Here is a 23,032-nt window from a genome sequence, read left to right on the forward strand (position 1 = left end):
GTTTTTTTATTTTATTTTTTTAATGAAGTAATCAGTTAAAAAGTGATTAAGAATAACTTTAATGAAGTACTAATAAAAATTAAGTTAAAAACATTTTAAAATAACTAGATTGTTTTAAATAAGTAGAAATTAAGGATGTAAAAAAAAAAACCCAGAAAAACTGGAGAATTGATAAATCAAAAGCAGACTCTGATTTTTAAGGCATGCATCTTGAATTTATTATTTTATTATAGAGCCTTTTGTTAATTTTAGATTTTATTCTTCTCCAAAGTTCTGTTTGGGACTTTCCACATTTCCTTCAGTTACTAATGATCTCTTTAAGGAGTTTATGATTAGGAAGTACCATGACGAGCAATAGAAAAGATTTTGCTTTCTTCAAATTAAGTCAACAGTTACTCAGTATGAACATGCAGTTTCGCCCCTAGTTCTGCTCTCGTTGTTATATTCTGCATCAGGAACTTAATATAATACATTTGTGGAATTGGATTTGTATTGCAATCCCCCTAGCAAGGAGATATTAAGCAGAAGGGAGGGTATCTGTTTTGTTCTCTCAAGTGAAATGTTAGAAATAAAATACCTTTATCACTTTTTCTTTTTCTTTTTTTTTTTTTTTAAAGATTTTATTTATTTATTTGACAGAGAGACACAGCGAGAGAGGGAACACAAGCAGGGGGAGTGGGAGAGGGAGGGAGAAGCAGGCTTCCCGCAGAGCCGGGAGCCCGACGCGGAGCTCAATCCCAGGACGCCGGGATCATGACCTGAGCGGAAGGCAGACGCTTAACCGACTGAGCCACTCAGGCGTCCCCCTTTATCACTTTTCAAGAAGAGGAAAAAAAACCTTACATAATTCTATTATTATCTTCCTCAGTAAATTATTTAAGGAGTCATGTGGTGATACTCTTTTACATTTTCTCCTCTTTTTAGTAAGATTTTCAGATTTAATTTATATTGCAATCCAGGTGGGGCATCTCTGTATCTATCCCATCACCCATTAATTGCCCTATCAAAGTATTTGTGTCATACCCAATTCCAAATACTCCTTTGAGGTCCCTTATGAAAGACTTTCAAGTATTGTCCAGTAGAATTTACAATGATGGAAATATTTTATATCTGTGTTGTCTAGTATGGTAGCCAATAGTGACACATGGCTATCAGACACTTGAAATGTGGCTAATTCAACTAAGAAACTGAATTTTTAGTTTTACTTAATTTTACTTATTTTAAATTTAAATAGATACAAGTGTCTAGTGGCTACTATATTGGACAGCACAAGACCATTCTATAAGTAGGGAGAGAGGAATATTCTAAAGTAATTTTAGCCTCTGTAATTCTCATTAATCATTGGACTGTCTTAATGTACAAAGATTAAATATTGAATTACACTGATTTTTTTTCAATTTATAGCACTGGAAGAAAAAGGAACAACAACTTCTATGTTTCATCTCATTCAAGAGATATTTAACAACGAAGGAAAAAGGGGATTTTTCAGGGGTCTTACCCCAAACATCATAAAGGTGCTTCCCGCAGTAGGCATCAGCTATGTAGTTTATGAAATAGTGGGATAACATTTGGGATTAATTTAAAAGTGAAATATCAAATTGTTATCATTACCAAAATCACTTAATTGTAAGATAATACCTGGCTTGTAAAGAGAAATTTGTCTTTTCCTAAAAGGAAAGACATATCAAATAATTGTTAAAACATTTTTTCTTTATCTATTACAAAATTTATAAGTTAAATAATCATTTTGGTAAAGTTCTTTAATAATTTAAAATCCTTAATATCCACAGAATTCCATTTACATTTCCCACTACTCTCCCTTGAATCTTAACTTGAAACTTCTTTTTATTGGGTTTGGATATACCATGGTAACATTATAAAACATTTGGCCAGTTGTAGCTGCTTGTGTTAACCTTTTTCTATTTAAATAATTTTTTGAAAAGCTGAGCTTGAAAATGTTTTATACACTAAAACAAAAATCACTGCATTTAAAATCACTGTTACAGCAAATGATCACAGTTTCTCTTTTTTAAGCAAAATGGAACGTTGGTTTCCTAATTTCTTCATAGTTCCTTCTATCAGATTCTGGATGGAATAATGATAGCATGATAACCTATTTCTTCTCTGGCTACTTTACTTGTAAACATAAACATTCTTGGTTCATTTTTATTCTTGATATTTTTGGCTGTGATAAGGAAGTCAGTACTAAGAACAAATCAGCACTGGACAAATTTTCTTTTTATCTTCTGATTGAAAACATTTGAGAGGAAGAATTTTAAAGATTAAATCCATTATTTCATACTTGTCAAAGCAATTCTTTTTTTTTATGTTCAGTTAGCCACTGTATAGTACATAATTAGTTTTTGATGTAGTGTTCAGTGATTTCATTAGTTAAGTGTAACACCCAGTGCTCATCACAGCACGTGCCCTCCTCAGTACCTCTCACCCTGTCATCCCCTCCCCACCCCCCTCCCCTCTGAAACCCCCAGATTGTTTCTCCAGTGTCCATAGTCTGTCATGGTTCATCTCCCTCTCTGATTTCTTCCCCTTTGGATTTCCCTCCCTTCCCCTATGGTCCTCTGTGCTACTGCTTATGTTCCACATATGAGTGAAACCAGATGATAATTGTCTTTCTCTGCTTGACTTACTTAACATAATCCCCTCCAGTTCTATCCATGTCGATGCAAATGGTGGGTATTTTGTTTCTGATGGCTGAATAATACTCCATTGTGTATATGTACCACATCTTCTTTATCCATTCATCTGTTGAAGGGCATCTCGGTTCCTTCCACAGTTTGGCTAATGTGGACATTGCTGCTATGAACATTGGGGTTCACGTGTCCCTTCTTTTCACTACGTCTGTATCTTTGGAGTAAATACCTAGTAGTGCAATTGCTGGGTTGTAGGTTGTAGCTCTATTCTTAACATCTTGAGGAACGTCCACACTGTTTTCCAGAGTGGCTGTACCAGCTTGCATTCCCACCAACAGTGTAAGAGGGTACCCTTTCTCCACATCCTCGCCAACATTTGTTGTTTCCTGTTTTGTTAATTTTTGCCATTCTAACTGGTGTATGGTGGTATCTCATTGTGGTTCTGATTTGTATTTTCCAGATGGCTAGTGATGTTGAGCATTTTTTCATGTGCCTGTTAGCCATTTGTATGTCTTTTTTGGAGAAGTGTCTGTTCATGTCTTCTGCCCATTTTTTGACTGGGTTATTAGTTTTTTGAGTGTTGAGTTTGAGAAGTTCTTTATAGATCTTGGATATCAGCCCTTTATCTGTAATGTCATTTGCAAATATCTTCTATTTCGTGGGCTGCCTCTTAGTTTTGTTGACTGTTTTCTTTGCTGTGCAGAAGCTTTTTATCTTGACGAAGTCCCAAAAGTTCAGTTTTGCTTTTGTTTCACTTGCCTTTGGAGATGTGTCTTAAAAGAAGTTCCTGTGGCCAATGTCAAAGAGGTTACTGCCTATGTCTTCCTCTAGGATTTTGATGGAGTCCTGTCTCACATTGAGGTCTTTCATCCATTTTGAGTTTATCTTTGTGTATGGTGTAAGGGAATGGTCCAGCTTCATTTATCTATATGTAGCTGTCCAATTTTCCCAGCATCACTTATTGAAGAGACTGTCTTTTTTCCATTGGATATTTTTTCCTGATTTGTCAAAGATTAGTTGACCATAGAGTTGAGGGTCTATTTCTGGAGTCTCTATTCTGTTCCATTAGTCTATGTGTTTGTTTTTGTGCCAATACCATGCTGTCTTGGTGATCACAGCTTTGTAATATAGCTTGAAGTTAGGCAATGTGATGCCCCAGCTTTGTTTTTCTTTTTCATCATTCCCTTGGTGATTCGGGGTCTTTTCTGGTTCCATACAAATTTTAGGATTTTTTGTTTCAGCTCTTTGAAAAATGCCAATGGTATTTTAATAGGGATATAATTGAAAGTGTAAATTGCTCTGGGCAGGATAGACATTTTAACCATGTTTATTCTTCCAATCCTTGAGCATGGAATATTTTTCCATCTTTTTGTGTCTTCCTCAATTTCTTTCATAAATGTTCTGTAGTTCCTAGAATATAGATGCTTTACCTCTTTAGTTATGTTTATTTCTAGGTATCTTAATGGTTTTTGTTGCTATTGTGAATAGAATTGATTCCTTAATTTCTCTTTCTACAGTTACGTTGTTAGTGTATAGAAAAGCAACTGATTTCTGTGCATTGCTTTTGTATCCTGCCACATTACTGAATTGCTGTATGAGTTCTAGTAATTTGGGGGTGGAGTCTTTTGGGTTTTCCACATAAAGTATCATGTCATCAGTGAAGAGGGAGAGTTTGACTTCTTCTTTGCCAATTTGAATGCCTTTTATTTCTTTTTATTGTCTGATTGCTCAGGCTAGGACTTCTAGTACTATGTCAAACAATAGTGGTGAGAATGGGCATCCCGGTCATGTTCCTGATCTTAAGGGAAAAGGAGAGCTTTTCCCCCTTGATAATGATATTCGTTGTGGGCTTTTCATAGATGGTTTTTATGATATCAAGGAATGTTCCCTCTATCCTTATAGTCTGAAGAGTTTTAATTGGGGACAGATGTTGTATTTTGTCAAATGCTTTTTCTGCATCAATTGAGAGGATCATATGGTTCTCGGCTTTTCTTTTATTGATGTGCTCTACCACATTCATTGATTTATGAATGTTGGACCACCCTTGCATCCCAGGCATAAAACCCACTTGGTCGTGGTGAATAATCCTTTTAATGTACTGTTGGATCCTATCAGCTAGGATCTTGTTGAGTATTTTGGTATCCATGTTCATCAGGAATATTGGTCTGTAATTCTCCTTTTTGATGAGATTTGCCTGGTTTGGGGAACAGGGTAATGCTGACCTCATAGAAGGAGTTTGGAAGTTTTCCTTCTGTTTCTATTTTTTGGAACAGCTTTGGTAGAATAGGTATTATTTCTTTTTCTTTCTTTTTTCATATGTATATTTTTTCTTTTTTCATATGCACATTCAGAATTTTTATTTCAAAACAAAGAATCACAGTAACATTAATAATAGAAAACCCATTTGGAAATATTCACAATCTGGTCACTGAGAAATGGGAAAACTTCCACACAGCATTACTGCCAACCCACTGGTTTTGAGGAACCAGAAGTAGAGGTGCAGTTAAAGTCACCTGTTGAACCAAGCCCCATTCCATATAAGCTGTTTTTTCCCCCAAAACGCTCAATGACCGGGGGAACAGTGACAACTGGTGACTAAAATATTGTCATAGGCAAGGGTTTGGCTAAAAGGTCTGAAGTATGTAAGCACCAAGGAGAGAAAGGCTGATCAAGCAACATATGAAAGAAGGAAGACAGAGTAGGTGTCATGGGGCCCAATCTCCATTTATAAAAATACTGGGAAACTAGATGATTGTACAGGTGTCCATGACCTGGGGCAAGTGTACATCCCTCCACCTCATCTGGCTCTCTAAAATGCTCCAGAGTTAGAAGTCTTCAGTTTGTTTCTCACCCCTTAAAAGAAAGGCTCCTTCTCCCCTACGACTTCCCTCCAAGAGGCCACATGTTCTGATCTCACATTTTCCTTTCATACTGCCATTGTCTGGGTCTAGGGGGAAGCAGAGTCCTCCACCCTCAATCTCACGATTTAAGGAGTTCTCCCCCCAGTTGTCCAACAAGGAAAGGTAGCCAAATGCGTCTGAACTCTGAAGTCTGGAATGAAACAGATGCAAATTCCACCCAGCAGAGGCAGTGTTCTTTATATAGAGAGAGATGAGTTTGAACACATTCTATTCAAAAGGGGGCTGTAGGTACATAAAGGACACAAGTTACCAGCCATCTACTTCCACCAGAGCAAAGTGACAGTGCACATACATTCATACTCTCTCAAGTGTGGGCTACCCTGCACATTTACTCATATTATCCCAAATGTATGGTCCCCTAAGGGCACTTGACATCATACTATGCGAATATGGCAACAGAACAAGCATGTGATGACCTTTAGCAACAACATACTTCAACTAGATAATAATCGTTCAGGAAAAATCCTCTCCCAGAGCTGAGGTTACAAATTCCAAGTTAGTTTATGAACATTCTCCTTTGAATTCTTTTAAAGCTATGGCTTAAAACAAAATATCAACAACTAAAATCTCCTAAAGAACAAAATGGAGAAATACAGAACCTCTACCAAGAATCACTATTTTGGGTTCCTCATTTGGAAGGCTCTCCCACCAGGCGGGTATTAGGAATACTTTAACCCCCACCCCCTGCAGTGAGTCCACTATAAGGGGAAGAAGTTGTTTTGTCCAGTGAGGGGAGAAAGGATATCTAGAAATAACCTTCCCTTCTCTGGACTCCAACCAAAATTAGAACCCATCCACCACCATTAGCTATAATGCCCATTTTAATAACCCTAGATTTCAAGTAACACTACATATAATTTTAAACAAAGAAAAAAGTTCTAAAGGTAACCAGTAGCTTCTTAATACAGGCACATCACTTTTCTGAGAAATTAAACTTGAGAGTTTCCACCTGAAGGTTAAGAGGCAATGTGCAAAGTTCACACACCCCATCATGTACCCTCTGAGAACACATTATACTTCTCCCTGAATCTTCCCCTTATTGCACCTCGACCTCTCCAGTATCAAATCTTCTACCCTAGAACCTCTCTTCAAGCACCTCCCTCTATCCTCAATTTCCTTCTGTTTTCATTATTTGGTAAAATTATTTTACACTTAAAAGAATAAATATTTATGCAATAAAACCAGAAGATAAAATAAATAAAACTCAAGTTAATTTGCTCTGCAGAGCTGTATGGAAGCGAGGACAGTGCTCTTATTTAATCCCTCTCTGCCCTCCACACTCATAGATCTGCTTCCTGGGAAGTCTGGGGTCAGGGAAACTGCACCTCACTCTTACTCCCCTCCCATATTGGCCCTGGTGAGGCCCTATTAGAACCCAAGGGAGGAAGAGATGACAATGCTGTCAGATGGCAAGTGGCCAATTCCTCCTGAAATGAAGGTAGGTTTGCTTGGTCTCTCCTAAACAGAAGAGAATGTCCAAGAAATGAAATTTTTCAAAAGCCATTGAAGATACAACTAACTCCTGCACTGGGTTCCTCTGAGTGCTCATGGAGTGTGTGGGAAGAGAAAGGAATCAAGTAGCAGCATTCAGAAACAGTCCTGGGTTACAAGCTGATGAGGTCTCTCCCTCATCTGGGGAGAGGTTGCTTTTCCATGTTGGAAGGGAGGCGGGAAGGAGGCATGGCTTAGATGGTGGCAGTTTCCTTCATGGGCTGGATGCTGTTCATCTCCATGATGGGGCCTTTCTCAGCTCTGTTAGCCTCCCTCCCGAGCCTGCCCCTCGAAGGCTCATGTGATTTCCTCAAAAGTCCTGCCACGAGTCTCAGACTTTGAAGAAGGTGAAGACCAAGAAGAGTATGAGGAAGCCAGTGAATATGATAAAAACATAGGCTCCTAAATAGAATGCAGCTGAAGGGAAGAGGAACCCAACCAGGAAGTTGGAGGTCCAGTTGGAACAACCAGCCACTGCCATTGCAGCTGGGCGGGGTCCTTGGCTGAAGAGTTCGGCCACGATAAACCAGGGAATGGGGCCTGGGCCAATTTCAAAGAAGGCCACAAAGACCGAGATAGCCCTGATACAAACAAAGCTCATCCAATTATAGCCATCCTTTAGTAACAATGACATGGTCATAAAGATGGAACAAACAGCCATCCCTCCAAGGCCAGTCATATGTAGAGTCCTCCTCCCTGCCCTTTCTACCAGAAACAGAGAGACAACAGTGAAGATGGTATTAACTACTCCCTCACTGATGGTGGCACAGATTGGCTCCGAACACCTGCATCTTTGAAGATTCCTGTTGAATAATAGAACACAGAATTGATTCCAGACAGCTGCTGGAACAGCTGGAGCATGATGGAAATCATAATGGGCTGCTGGTAGCTGCGTGATCTGAAGAATTCCAGTACTGTGGCTTGCTTCTCTTATGCCATCCTCGTGCTCTCATCTTTCATCTCCTGGATGTCCTGAGTCACGTCCTGGGTGCCCCACAATTGCTGGAGGATCTCCCTAGCACTCTCCTCTTCCTTTCTGTTGATGAGCAAAAATCTAGGACTCTCGGGGCAAAATGGAAGAGCTGCGCTTTGCAGGACAGCTGGAATGATGGTGAAACCCAAAAGCAGGGACCAAAGCTCTTCGGTCCCCATGATGACTTTCAGACCAAAGATCTGAGCCACCAGGATCCCGATGACGATGCCCAGCTGGTTGAGAGTGCCAAAGGCCCCCCGTAGGGCAGTGGGAGAGACCTCGTCAGTGTATGTGGGCACAAAACCTGTGCAAAGGCCACAGAAGAGGCCAATAACCAACCGGCCCAGGATCAGCATTCCAACCGACTGGGCTATTTTGCAGAACCCCATAAGGCAGCCACCAGCGATAGCCAAGAGGTTGACAATGAGCATTGAATTGCGCCTGCCAAAGCGGTTGACAAAGAGTCCAACGGAGAAGGAGCCAATCATACCACCAATGGAGAAGATGGCCACAGACAAGGACCCAAGGGAAGTGAGTAACACCTCAGTGGGACGGTCATTCAACGTCTCCTCCTGGGTGTAATTGAGAAAGTCCTTTATGGTCATCTCAGGAGCATTGATGACTCCGGTGTTGTAGCCAAACTGGAAAGAGCCTATTGTAGCAATGGAGATGGCAAAGATCAGAGGCACTGTGACCTTCTGTGTCCTCATGGCCCTAAACAAAGATCTAGGAATGGGAATCCCAGAGACACCTCTTCCAGTCAACAAAGCTTCCAAAATGTTCTTCTCAGCAGCAAGTTTTATTCCTGATGCCCAGGACCGATGCTTATCTCACCCTCACTGGTATTATTTCTTCTTTAAATGTTTGGTAGAATTCCCCTGGGAAGCCATCTGGCCCTGGACTTTGGTTTTTTGTGAGATTTTTGTTTACTGCTTCAATTTCATTACTGGTTATTGGTCTATTCAGATTGTCTCTTTCTTCCTGTTTCAGTCTTGGTAGTTTGGAAGTTTCCAGGAAGACATCCATTTCTTCCAGGTTGCTTAATTTGTTGTCATACAGTTGCTGGTAATAATTTCTAACAATTGTTTCTATTTCCTTGGTGTTAGTCGTGATCTCTCCCCTTTCATTCATGATTTTATTAATTTAGGTCCTTTCTCTTTTCTTTTGGATAAGTTTGGCCAGTGGTTTATTGATCTTATTAATTCTTTCAAAGAACCAGCTTCTAGTTTCATTGATCTGTTCTGCTGTTTTTCTGGTTTCTATTTCATTGATCTCTGCTCTAATCTTTATTATTTCTCTTCTCCTGTTTGGTTTAGGTTTTATTTGCTGTTCTTTCTCCAGCTCCTTTAGGTGTAGGGTTAGCTTGTGCATTTGGGATTTTTCTAATTTTTTGAGAGAGGCTTGGATGGCTATGTATTTCCCCCTTAGGATTGCCTTTGCAGTATAGGTTTTGGACTGATGTGTTTTTGTTCTCATTGGTTTCCATGAATTGTTTAAGTTCTTCTTTAATTTCCTGGTTGACCCATTCATTCTTCAGCAGGATGCTCTTTAACTTCCAAATGTTTGAATTCCTTCCAAATATTTCTTGTGATTGAATTTCGGTTTTAAGGCATTGTGGTCTGATATCATGCAGAGAATAATCTCAGTCTTTTGGCATTGGCTGAGACCTGATTTATGACCCAGTATGTCATCTATTTTGGGGAAAGCTCCATGTGCATTTGAGAAGAATGAGTATTCTGTTGTTTTAGCATGGAATTTTCTGTGTATATCTACGAAGTCCATCTGGTCCAATGTGTCATTCAAAGCTCTTGTTTCTTTGTTGATCTCCTGTTTGGATGATCTGTCCAGTGCTGAGAGTGGAGTGTTAAAATCTCCTACTATTAATGTATTATTGTTGATCTGATGCTTTATTTTGGTTAACAGCCAGCCTATGTAGTTGGCTTCTCCCATGTTGGGGGCATAGATATTTACAATTGTTAGATTTTTCTTGTTGGATAGACCCTTTAAGAATGATATAGTGTCCCTCTTGATCTGTTATTACAGTCTTTGGGTTAAATTCTAGTTTGTCTGATATAAGAATTGCTACCCCAGCTTTCTTTTGAAGTCCATTGGCATGAAAAAAATGCCCTCACTTTCAGTCTGGAGGTGTCTTTAGGTTCAAAATGAGTCTCTTATAGACAGCATATGGATGGGTCATGTCTTTGTATCCAATCTGCAACCCTGTGCCATTTCATGGGGGCATTTGGGCTATTCACATTGAGGGTTACTACTGAAAGACATGTGTTTCTTGCTATCCTATTGTCTGTACAGTCCCTGTTTCTATGGATTGTCTCTGTAAATTTCTGGTCCATATAACTCTTGGGGTCTTTCTTCTTTTATAGAATCCCCCTTAGTATTTATTGCAGGGCCAGCTAGGTAGTCACATATTCTTTCAGTTTCTGCCAGTCCTGGAAGCTCTTTATCTTTATCTCTCCATCCGTTCTGAATGACAGCCTTGGCGGGTAAAGTATTCTTGACTGCATGTTCTTCTCATTTAGTACCCTAAGCCCTTTCTGGCTTGTCAGGTCTCTGTGGACAGGTCTGATGTTATTCTGATGTTCCTCCCTCTGTACTTAAGGAATCTCTTCCCCCTACCTGCCCTTAGGATGGTTTCCTTGGTTCTAAGATTTGTGAGTTTTACTATTACATGCCAAGGCGTTGGTCTGTTCCCCATGATCTTGGGAGGGGTCCTCTCTGCCTCTAGGACACAAATGCTTGTTCCATTCCCCAGATTAGGGAAGTTCTCAGCTACAATTTGCTCAAATATATCTTCTAGTCCTCTCTCTTTCTCCACCCCCTCAGGGATCCCAATAATTCTGACATTGGAACGTTTCATAGCATTGTTGATTTCTCTAAGTCTGTTCTCACGGATTCTAAGCTGTTTGTTCCAGGCTTCCTCCTGTTTGTTCTTTCCTTTCTATCAGTTTATATTCTAGATCACTAATTCGTTCTTCTGCCTCATTTATCCTAGCTGTTAGAGTATCTAATTTAGACTGCAGCTCATTCATAGCATTTTTAAGTTCAGCCTGATTAGCTCTCATTTCTGCCCTTAGAGATTCTATGTTGCTGATAATGGTTTTCTCAAACCTAGCTATTGTCTTCATGATTGTTACCCTGAAGTCTGTTTCAGACATCTTGCTTATATCCATATCCATTAGGTCTGCGGGAGAAGCCATTGTCTCTGGTTCTTTTCTTTGTTGGGAGTTCCTCCTCCTAGTCATTCTGTTGAGTGGTTGTTGAGGGGGTGTACAGAGTCGAAAATATCAACCACAATCCAGGCAAGGTGCACCCTGGAAAGTGTGGAGCTATCAGAAGCCACCACCAAAAAAACCCAGCCAAATGAAACCCAAGAATAAGATTTATAAAGTTCAATAAAGGGGGGGGCAGGGAGGAAGGTAGGGCTATAATCTCTCAATGTGGGCGAGGTAGGGTGTTTCAGTTCTTCCTAGGTATATTTTGTTTTCTTTGTAAGAGAGCACTACTTCCCAGAGTTACAGGGAGATTAAAACTGGTATATATAAAGGTAGTATTGAATAGGGAAAAAAGGCCTGCATTAAAGCGTATATCTCTATATATGTATATAAAAAGAAAAAAAGTGTATGTGTGAAAAAATACAAGTTAAAAAGTTACGATGGAATATGTTGTACTAAACATCTAGTTGAAATAAGTAGGTAAAAAGAAAAAACAGAGAAGAAACATGAGAAAAAATAAAAAAAAAGTTGTATCTAAGAAATATACAGGCCATGAGGCAACACCAGGAGCTCAATATACTCTTCCCCCTGGTGTGGGGGTTTTACAGTTTTATGGGGACCCTCGGGTTGTTCTCCTCTTGTTCTTCCAGCTTGTCTTCTGGGGGAGGGGCCTGCCACGTTGTTTTTCAGCCAATCCTGCTGGGGCGGAGTTGCCCTGCCCCCTTATCAAGGGGCTGACTCCATGGAAACCGGTGTTTTGGGCTTTTGTTCTCTGGCTGCTTTTCCGCCTTTTGGGAGGGTCAGAGCAAAGGAAGATGTCTGTACCCAGACCTCCGCCCCAAAGGAGAGAAGCCACAGTCAGCTCCTCTCTGAATCCTCCAGAACACACAGTCTCCCCCTCTGTAAGCGCCCCTGAAAACCGCAGCCTCCCACAGGTGGTGCACGCCCCCAGCGATCCCCCCAGCAGTGGACCCAAGCCCCTGCTTGTCTCTGCCCCCTGTGCCTCCAAAACCGCGAGCGATCCGGATCTGGGTGGGCACTGGTGCGGGCAGTGGTGGCGGTGGGGCCCCCAGGTCTGCAGGCTCAGGTCCGCATGAGGGGATGCCTGGGTCTAGGCTTTCCCCCCTTAAGCCCCTGTGTTCTGTTGGAGTGCTGTTATCAAGCTCTTCCAGTCCAGCCCACAACGCTCTGCAAGCTATCGCTGGTCCCCAGGCACACAACGCTTTTGCATTGGGGTATTAGTTTCCAGTGGCCTTTGTACCTCTCAAATGATGATCCCCTGCCCCTGTAGAGATCCAGACGTATAATCTTACATCTCAGGCTGATTTCGTGGGTGTTCAGGATGGCTCGGTAGATATCTAGCTAACTTCAGGGGACTGGTTGAAACGGAGTCCCCCACTCCTCCGCCACCTTGTGCCTCTGTGGAAGGAATTCTTATTTCAGCTTACGAGTTGATTGAGTCAGCCCTTGGAAGTCCTAAATATTTCTTTGCACTGTTATGAAAAAATGAATCCTGTTCTCTGCTGGAATTAAACGAGAGTGTGGGGAGGTGATGGTAATGGGTTGAGTTGGCCACCAACAGATTTCAAATGAACTGCCTCACTAAACTGACTCAAGTGCAGGCTTTGAGTCTTGGCCTTGCTGATTCCAAAATTTGACTTTATTAATTTCCTCAAGATGATCAGTTTCTTGGTTATAGATTAATTAAAATTACAAGATTGAGATACATATCACAATGCAAAGTTATTAATTTATAGTGGAGCTTAATACTTGCCACTCACCAGAATACTTTCATTCCTTCTCCAGGGCACACTGTTTGCTGGTATCAGGGTACCTGGGAAACCAAATAAGTCATGAGAAGATTGATGTGGAATTAGGACAAAGAGAGGAATGTTTTACTCAGACCCAGTTAAGGTGGGAGTAAGTGGAACCTTGTGTACAAGGAAGAGTAGTTGAGGCGTGAGGTGTAAGAGAGGAGAGGATTGTGGAACGTTAGCTAAACTAAGCCACAGATCACCAGAGGGGAGGAAGGCAAATCTCATGTGAAGTCCAGGAGTAGGTGTGTAAGAAACTTGAGTAATTGGGGCGCCTGGGTGGCTCAGTTGTTAAGCGTCTGCCTTTGGTTCAGGTCATGATCCCAGAGGCCTGGTATGGAGCCCCGCGTCGGGCTGCTTGCTCGGCGGGAAGCCTGCTTCTCCCTCTCCCACTCCTCCTGCTTGTGTTCCCTCTCTTGCTGTCTCTCGCTCTGTCAAATAAATAAAATCTTAAAAAAAAAAAAAAAAGGAAACGAGTAATGGTGGTAGTTGTTTGGATAGACTTTCACAATGCATTCCAAATTGATGAGATCACTTGAGTACTAACACGGAAATGGGGGGGGACCCAGAGTGGAGGGGTGATTTGTGGAGCATTAGGGAAATGACAAGTATCCTGGTCATTTAAAAATGTATGGTGTAGAGGAAGAAACAGTGAGATATGAGGGTACTGCTATAGATTGGTGCCAGGTCATGGAGAGCTGTGAGTTACATGTGTTAATGACATGCTCTGGTGTAAGAAGATAACTGATGACAGAAGAAAGCCATTGACAGAGGAGACAGTAGAGCCAGCAAGACCAGTTAGGATGTTATTTCCATAGCTGTAATATAAAATGCTGGCTTCTGAGTAAGGGCTTCTCTTTAGAGTAGGTAGATCCAATTATTGTATCAGAAGTCAAAATCCAATTTATTTTATTAAGTTCTTGCTATGTGCCAGTAATTATTTCAAGACACTTTTAAAGATTCTCTTGCTTCATTCTAACAGAAAGTTGAGATTATTATGATTATTTTATCTTTTTTTATTATTAACATATGATGTATTATTTATTTCAGGGGTACAGGTCTGTGATTCATCAGTCTTAGACAACACACAGCACTCACCACAACACATACCCTCCCCAATGTCCATCACTGAGCCACCCCATCCTTCCCACCCCCCACCACTCCAGCAACCCTCAGTTTGTTTCCTGAGATTAAGAATTCCTCATATCAGTGAGATCATATGGTAAGAAGTCTCTTATGGTTTGTCTTACTCTCTGGTTTCGTCTTGTTTCATTTTTTCCTCTCTTCCCCTATGATCCTGGGCCTACGTTCCCACTAACAGTGCACAAAAGTTCCCTCTTCTCCAAACCTCAACAAAACTTATTTCTTGTCTTTTTGATGCTAGCCATTCTGATAGGTGTGAGGTGATATCTTATTGTGGTTTTGATTTGCATTTCCCTGATGATTGATGATGCTGAGCATCTTTCACATACCTTTTGGACATCTACACGTCTTCTTTGGGAAAATATCTATTCAGATATTCTCCCTCTCCCCTTTTTAAATATTTATTTATTTTAGAGAGAGAGAGTGAGCACAACTAGTGGGGAGGGGCAGAGGGAGAGGGAGAGAATCTCAAGCAGACTCGCCATTGAGCATGGAGCCTGATGCTGGGCTTGATCTCAAGACCCATGAGATCATGACTTGGGCCAAAACCAAGAGTCAGACACTTAACTGACTGAGCCATGCAGGCGCCACATCTTCTGCTCCCTTTTTAATTGAACCTTTTTTCCCCTATTGAATTGTATGGCTTCTTTATATATTTTGGATATTAACCCCTTACCAGACATATGGTTTACAATTATTTTTTCACATTAAATAGGTTGTCTTTTCATTTGTTGATGATTTCCTTTGTTGTGGAGAAACTTAAAAATTTTTTTTAAATTTTTATTTAAATTCCAGTTGGGTAATATACAGTATAATATTAGTTTCAGGTGTACAATTTAGTGATTCAGCACTTCTATCCAACACCTGGTGCTCATCATAACAAGTGCTCTCCTTAATCCCCCTCACCTATTTCACCCATCCCCCCACCCACCTCCCTTCTGGTAACCATCAGTTTGTTCTCTATAGTTAAGAGTCTGTTTCTTAGTCTTTCTCTCTCTCTCTCTCTCTCTCTCTCTCTCTTTCCCTTTGCTCATTTGTTTCTTAAATTCCACATATGAGTGAAATCATATGGTGTTTGTTTTTTTCTGACTGACTTATTTCACTTAGGATAATACCCTCTAGCTCCATCCATGTTGTTGTAAATGGCAACATTTCATTCTCTTTTTAACAGCTGAATAATATTTCATTGTATGTATATACCACAATCTTCTTTATCCATTCATCAATCAGTGGGCACTTGGGCTGTTTCCATAATTTGGCTATTGTTGATAATGCTGCTATAAACATTGGGATCCATGTATCCCTTTTAATTAGCACTTTTGTATTCTTTGGGTAAATACCTAGTAGTTCAATTGCTGGGTTGTGGGGTAGCTCTATTTTTAACTTTTTGAGGAGCCTCCATACTGTTTTCCACAGTGACTACACCAGTTTGCATTCCCACCAACAGTGCAAGAGGGTTCCTCTTTCTCCACATCCTCACTAACATCTGTTGTTTCTTGTTGATTTTAGTCATTCTGATAGATGTGAGGTGATATCTCATTGTAATTTTGATTTGCATTTCTCTGATGATAAGTGATGTTGAGCATCTTTTTCATTTGTCTGTGTAGAAACTTTTAGTTTGGTATAGTCTCACTTATTTATTTTTGCTTTTGTTGCTTTTGCTTTTGGTGTCAGATTAAAAAAATATCATCACTAAGACCTCTGTCAAGGAGCTTACTGTTTCTGTTAGGGTCTCTGGTCTTATTCAAGTCTTGAATCCAATTTGAATTAATTTTTGTGTATGTTGTAAGGTAGTGGTCCAGTTTCATTCTTTTGCATATTGATGTCCAATTTTTCCAACAGACTGTCCTTTCCCCATTGTATATTCTTGACTTCTTCATTGTAAATTAACTGACCATATATGCATGGGCTTATTTCCAGGCTTTCTCTTCTGTTCTATTATGTGTCTGTTTTTATGCCAATACCATAGTGTTTTAATTATAAAAGCTTTGTAATATAGTTTGAAATCAGGGAGTGTGATGCTTCCAGCTTTGTTCTTCTTTCTCAAGATTGTTTTGGCTATTTGGAGTTAGAAGGCTGAGATTATCGTAATTTCCAAATGAGGAAACTAAGTTTATAGAGATAAGTGCCTTGAACAGATCTCCTAACACTTTCTCTCTCATTAAGGATTGTGTCCATCCCTCACCTTCCAGGCCTGTATTCTATATGAAGGCCTATTGTGAGCCAGATACTTGGAGATGGCATGGATATTTTTTAAAATGCCTTAAAGTGATGATTTAGCTCACTGTCTGTAGGGTACAGCTTCTCAATTCTCTGAGATGTAGTATAAGCCTGCTCTTAGGTACTGAGATGCCCAAAGGGTAACCTTTATGTAAAAATGGTTATCACAGTGTAACTTGGACACTGAAACCTCGGAGTTAGAGTTAATCTTGAAGAAACATCAGAGATCCTGTCTGAATGCCACAGAAGAAAATAACTGGACAATATTATAAGATCTATGGTGTTAGAAGTTCAATTTAACACTGAGACACCCTCTGCATAGTTTTTCAGATACCATTAGAATTTAAAGATAAGCCTGGGTTACCTTGCAGAACTGTGACACAAATTATTTTTTTAAAGATTTTATTTATTTATTAGAGAGAGAGTATGCACTAGAAGGGGGGAGAGATAGTTTATGCAGGGGCAGGGGGAGAGGGAGAAGCAGACTCCCCCTGAACAGGGAGCCCCAATGTGGAGCTTGAACCCAGGGCCCTCATGACTTGAGCCAAAGGCAGACGCTTAACCCACTGAGCCACCCGGGTGCCCCATGAATTGTGATACAAATTAGTGAAATTCTGTCTCATGGTTCTGGAGGGTTAGCAGCATGTTATATGATATAACTAAGAGGTTTGGATAGGTTAAGGAGTGGGTTATAGAAAACACTTAGTAAAATGAATTAAAGATAAAGAAGGACCATAGTAGAAGTGATCTGGAGACACTTTATCATTCATTGCCTTTGAAGTTTGGAGAGTCAGTTAATCTTTGAGTCTCATTTTCCATATTTTTTAAGTGGGGACAATTTAATATTGCCTTTTTAAAAACCTTATTGACCAGATTGTTTTCAGAACCAAATGAGATAAGGGATATGAAACTGTTTCATAATATATGAACAGCCATTATAAGCCTTAGTTTATTAATCCATTCAGTATGGAGAGAATACATGTGGACTTTTGTAAGATATGCTTAGACTTCAAAAATTGGCAACTCTAATGTTGGTTATGATCCAGATCACTTAAGTAATGTACAAAGGTGATCTCTGCCTGGTGTGCTATTGTCCTTCAAGGAAGGAGCCAACTATTTCCAGGGGAGAATTATATTGGAGTTGGAGCACTTTGAGGGTCCCAGCTTCATAAGGACCACTCTGCAGGCAGAATATTCAAGCCTGACCTTTCAGTCTTTTAGCTTCTGCAGGGTTCTTTCCACCTGTAGTCTAAGTCATGGGCTTAGGCACCCTGTGTCTCTTCTGTTTCTTCTCAAGTATCAAAAGAGCAGTTAGTTTGACAGAGTGCCTAAAATGTCCCAAAGACTGAGGGAAATAAATTGTTAGCCTAAGCTCACTTATCACAAATAAATAAGTTTTGACTCTAAATAGAGCAAACCTGGTTTGTTTGTTTGTTTGTTTTTGGTAATCTTTGCTTCTTTGTAAACTACAAGGTAATTGCAATTTATTGCAACCCCACTGGGTTTTTTACATATTCTGTCTCATTTAATTCTCTAAAAAATTCTATAAAATACATCACCACTGTTTTACATATAAGGCAGACTCAGAGAGATAAGTAATTTATCCAACGTAACATAGTTAGTAATTCAAATTGAGTTCTGTTGGTACAAAATGAATGTTCTTTCCACAGTAGTATAATGATCTTACATAAGTCCTAGGGGACTGTCTCAACCTCTTAGACCAATACTACATGAGACCAAATGAAGCTTATCATTTGTTCCAAGACAAATTTTTGTATATAAAAATTCCAGTCTGGAAGTCTACAAAGTTTGAAGGAAGTCTAGGAGTTTGAAGTTCAAATCTTGCCAAGTTAGCAGGGTTTGGATAAACTCCTTGGATTTCTGATCAAAACCTGAAAAGAGCCATGCCTTAAAAGTATGTCTAGGACTTAGGAGTAAGGGCTAAAATAAACCTGCCCTAACAAAACCTAAGGCTAACCCTCATAGGATCAAGGTGATCTTCCAATTATTTTAAATCCTTATCAGACTCAAACTCAAACATTTTTTTGTGGCTACAGAAAAATCCAGAGTTGCATCAGTGTATTATCATTAATGGCCAGTATACAAAAAAAGAAAACAAAACAAAAAAACTGCAAGTGAAGAAGGAAAGAAGGAAATCAATAGAAAAACCTCTTTATAGAAACAGACTCACAGATAATCTAAATGTTGGAATTAGCAGAGAAGGACAGCCACTATAAATAGGCTAAAGGATTAAGGAAAAACTGGACAGGATGGATCACAGATGGGGAATTTTGGCAGAAAAATGAAAACTATAAAAGAACTAAATGGAAATTATAGTCCTGAAAAATATCTGAAAAAAAAAAAGAACTGGATACAGTGAACAGCAAATTAGAGATGACTGAAGAAAGAGCTAATGAACTTAAAGATAGATCAATAGCTATGATCTACTTTGAAGAACAGAAAAAATATTGGGGGACAAATGAGCTTCAGTGGTCTGTGACATGATATTGAAAGATCTAACGTGCATGTTAGAGCTCAGAAGAAGAGGAGAGAGAAAATGGGATGTAAAAAATATTTGAAGGAAGGAATAATGGTCAAAAATGTCCCCAGCTTGGTGAAAGACAGAGGTAGAGTGAAGGGCGGTGAACTTTAAGCAAGATAAATACAAACCGTACCTGAGCACATAAAAGCAAAATCACCAAAAACCAAAGATAAAAAAATCTTGAAAGCATTCAGAAAACTCTTTGTTGATTTAATACTGCATTCGAATTAAAACTCCAAACTGGTTTAAAATTTTCTTTTGTTGCTTTCTTGAGTTACGTCATTTCCCACTTCGCATTTTCATGTTATCTAGTCATAACCTTCTATTGTTTGGCTATCTGTTTTCCATTTTTCTATGTCTGTTTTACATCTTCCTTCACAGTTGCAATTGCTCCATTATATTTTTTCTTTTTAAAAAATATACATAGGAATATTAGCTTATAATTTTCATCTACCTGCAGTAGGAATTTGTGTGTATGGGAGTTTTTATTTATAGGAAAGTTGGTACTCCGTTTTTTCCTTATACTACCTTAGTCTAGATGCTGAGCATATTCATTTTTGTTAATCATAGTTGAATGAGATGGAAATTTCTGGATTAGAATTAGAAGTTCCAGTGGAGTTGGTTGGGAAGCCAGGATAGCTTTCCAAGCTTCATAGCTCAGGGAAGGAAATAACCTAAAATAGCTACCTTTGTATAGTCCTATCTCCTGTGGCCCTCAGAACCCAGTCTAGTTTAGGGCCCCTGGACATCCACAGATTCTTTGTAGGTTACCATTACTGAGAAAAACATAGCAATCACCTTCCAAGATGATGCACTTACTTTTAGAAGTTTGTGGGAACTTTGTGAAATCTGCCCCTTCAGGGCTCTATCTTCCAGCATTTTCTGGGCATTTTCTTCTCTTTGCCTTTTTCCACTGATGTCCCGTCAAACTTCAGTTTTGCTCACAATGGTTTCTTTTCCACATGGGGTCCTATCCTTATAGAATGCAACATTTGTGGAAATCTCTGGGATCTCCCACTGCTGGGCTCTCTGTTCTTCTCTAAGACATGTCACAAACTCCTATGCAGGTTTCTTAGCACCCCTACCTTTGGTAGTGCTCATGCCCAATTTTGAGTTTTCAGATTTTCTCTGTCTTCTATTTTCACTTAAATGTAGTTTGAGGTAATCTTCTTTCCTTCCCCTATTTCTCTGTTTTCTAGAAAAAGTAGCGTGATTCAAAATCCAGTTTCTACCTCATTCCAATGGAACCCAAGTAAGACAAAATATATCCAACTGAATATTTAGATATTTTTCTTTGTAATTGAGATTTTGAAAGAGCTAAATAAGCATATTTGTATACACACACACACACACACACACACACACACAGAATTACAACAAAGTGACAACAGATGCAGAGTAACACAGGAATGTTGCTTTGGTAGCTCAACCACCAAGTAGTGTTACCATCAGTGACATTATTTTCCAAAATGGTAAACATTTCTTAGTAGCATTCTGAACAAAGGAAGTATAATTTCCCCTTGATTTGCATAATAGTTCTTGAAAAGTTTCATGAAAATTAAAACAGTGCAAAATAGATAATAAACACATTTTACTTGCATAAATGGAATTATGAACATCAAAAGTGTTCCCACAAATCTGTAAGACTAAAGGCAAAAGGAATTGCATGTGAATACTATACTCTAGTTATAAAAGTTGTTTCCCATAGGGGTACAGGTTAACAATTCTGAACCCACTATACATGTATACTAGAATTTAACAAGAAACCCATCTCCCTGAAGTTTATTATCAATATGACTATCATCAAGATTATTAATATAATTAATATCATCATCATATTACAATTATGAATTAGGCATCAAATCAAATTACCTAGTGAAAATATTTCACACAAACCCCATGGCAAGTGAAACAATGTCCTTATCTATTCCTAAAAAGTGTGTGTATTCCACCTTATCTTCAATTTTTCTAAGTGAGTAGAGAAGTAAGACATCAGAGCTTAAAGTATGGGACTAGCTCAGTAGGTTCTCAAGGAAAATAATACCATGTCCTAGGGAGCAATTTGGAAATTCATGGGGGCATTTTAAAACAATTTTTAAATAAAAATTTAGCTTTAGAATAATTTTAGACTTGCAGTAAAGTAATTTTCAGTAAAGGACATAACAACTAGGCAGAAGACAAACAAGGAAATAAAACACTTGAACAACACCATACACAAACTAGACCTAATATCCATAGAATACTCTACCTAGCAATAGGAGACTCATACTTTCTTCTGAAGTACACATGAAACATTCTCCATAATAGACATATACTAAGTCATAAAATAATCTCAATAAATTTAAAAGAATTAAAATCATACATAATATTGTTCTCTGGTTTCAGTGCAGTGAAATTAGAAATTTCACCCCATTGTTAATATAATATAATAATTTTGAAGAAGAAAAAGTTTGAGGATTCATACTTCTTGATTTTAAGACTAAAGCTACAGTAACATGACAGGGTGGTATTGGCATAAGGATAGCCATTGAGATTAATGAATCAAATTGGAGAGCCCAGGAATAGACCCATGTATATGTGGTCAATTGAATTTTGTTAAAAGTGCCAAGATAATCTGAAGGGGGAAAAGATAATCTTTTCAACAAATGGCTCTGAGACAACTGGATATCCATATGGAATAATATGAACTTCAATCCTCCTACCTGACACAATACAGAAAAAGTTAGCTGAAATAGATCATACCTTTTTTTTTTTTTTAAGATTCATTTATTTATTTTGGAGAGAGAGAGAGAGAGCAAGCGAACATGTGTCAGGGAAGGACAGAGGGAGAGAATGTTCAAGCAGACTTACCGCTGCGTGTGATGCCCAAGTTGGGGCCCGATCTCAAGACCCAGGTGATCATGACCTGAGCTGAAACCTGGCTTAACTGACTGAGCCACCCAGGGGCCTCTGAAATAGATCATACCTTAATGTAAAAGTGCAACACTACTATTCAAAGTGTTGCATATTTAAGTGAGACACCATTTTCACCTCTCATATTGAGAAAGTTTATAATATTCTGATACCCAGTATTTGCATTTTTTAATTAAATAAAGCACTCTCATATACTACCTATGGAAGTGGGAATTAATCCAAACTTACTGGAGGGCAATTTGACATACTTATTAAAAAAGATGTATCTACTCGAGTGTTTATATTTTCCATTGTTTATAATACCAAAGAATTGTAATAAATCTGTTTAACACCAAATATTAGTTTAAATCTAACACAGTGCAATATGTTTTTTAAAAGATTTTATTTTTATTTATTTGAGAGAGAGAGCTAGAGAGAACCTGAGCAGGGGGGGAGAGGGAGAGGCAGACCCCCTGCTGAGCAGGGAGCCAGATCCAGGGTTTCATCCCAGGACCCTGGGATCATGACCTGAGCTGAAGGCAGACGCTTAACCAACTGCACCACCCAGGCACCCCTTCACACAGTACAATATTAAGCAGTTTTTTGAAATGTTGATATAGGAGAATATTAATGACATGGGAAAATGTTTATATTAAATCAATTAGGAAAAGCAGTGCTCAAAATATTATATATAATTTGAGATTATTTTAATCAAGAAGAAATATGCAATAAAGCAGACTTATAAAGAAGGTTTGATGGGGTGGGAGAGAGAGAGAGTTTACTATATCTAAATTAAACTTCTGGACAATGAGCTCATGAGTATTTTGTTCTCTGTGATTTTCTATATTTTTCATACAATAAATATGTATCAGTTTTGTCATCAGAAATGAAATTATAAAGGTCACTTAAAAATAGTGAAAGAAATTATAAAGGAGAGAATTTTTTCTTTAAAGATTTTATTTTTTTTTTAAGTAATCTCTGCATCCAGTGTGGGGCTTGAACCTACAACCCTGAGATCAAGAGTTGCACACTGTACCAACTGAGCCAGCCAGGTGTCCCTATAAAGGAGAGAATTTTAAGGTGGCTGAAAAAATTCTAATGTAACACAGTTGGCTAATGAAACTCCCTTGTTTTTAAGATTAAATGCCTTAAACA

The 23,032-nt window shown here is 38.9% G+C and overlaps 1 protein-coding gene and 1 pseudogene across 2 annotated transcripts in view; one reads left to right on the forward strand and one right to left on the reverse strand.

The window, feature by feature from the left end:
* Positions 1-13,319, forward strand: part of LOC112824627 (mitochondrial adenyl nucleotide antiporter SLC25A24-like) — a 75,141-nt gene extending 61,822 nt beyond the window's left edge. Inside the window, exons 8-9 of one of the 2 annotated variants that reach the window (XM_073896213.1) lie at positions 1,405-1,514; positions 13,073-13,319. In XM_073896213.1, coding sequence (XP_073752314.1) covers positions 1,405-1,514; positions 13,073-13,123 — 161 coding nt within the window. In that variant the 3' untranslated portion in view covers positions 13,124-13,319. Of the gene's footprint in view, positions 1-1,404; positions 1,890-13,072 lie in introns of those variants that run through there. The other variant, XM_073896215.1, reaches the window with a different exon arrangement.
* LOC112824452 (solute carrier family 2, facilitated glucose transporter member 3 pseudogene) lies at positions 4,995-8,871 on the reverse strand (annotated as a pseudogene).
* Positions 13,320-23,032: the final 9,713 nt, after the last annotated feature.

Source organism: Callorhinus ursinus, unplaced genomic scaffold (assembly GCF_003265705.2).
Source record: "Callorhinus ursinus isolate GAN/ISIS: 27379988/994484 unplaced genomic scaffold, GSC_fseal_2.0 scaffold9, whole genome shotgun sequence".
In the NCBI taxonomy this organism is placed as follows: Eukaryota; Metazoa; Chordata; class Mammalia; order Carnivora; family Otariidae; genus Callorhinus; species Callorhinus ursinus.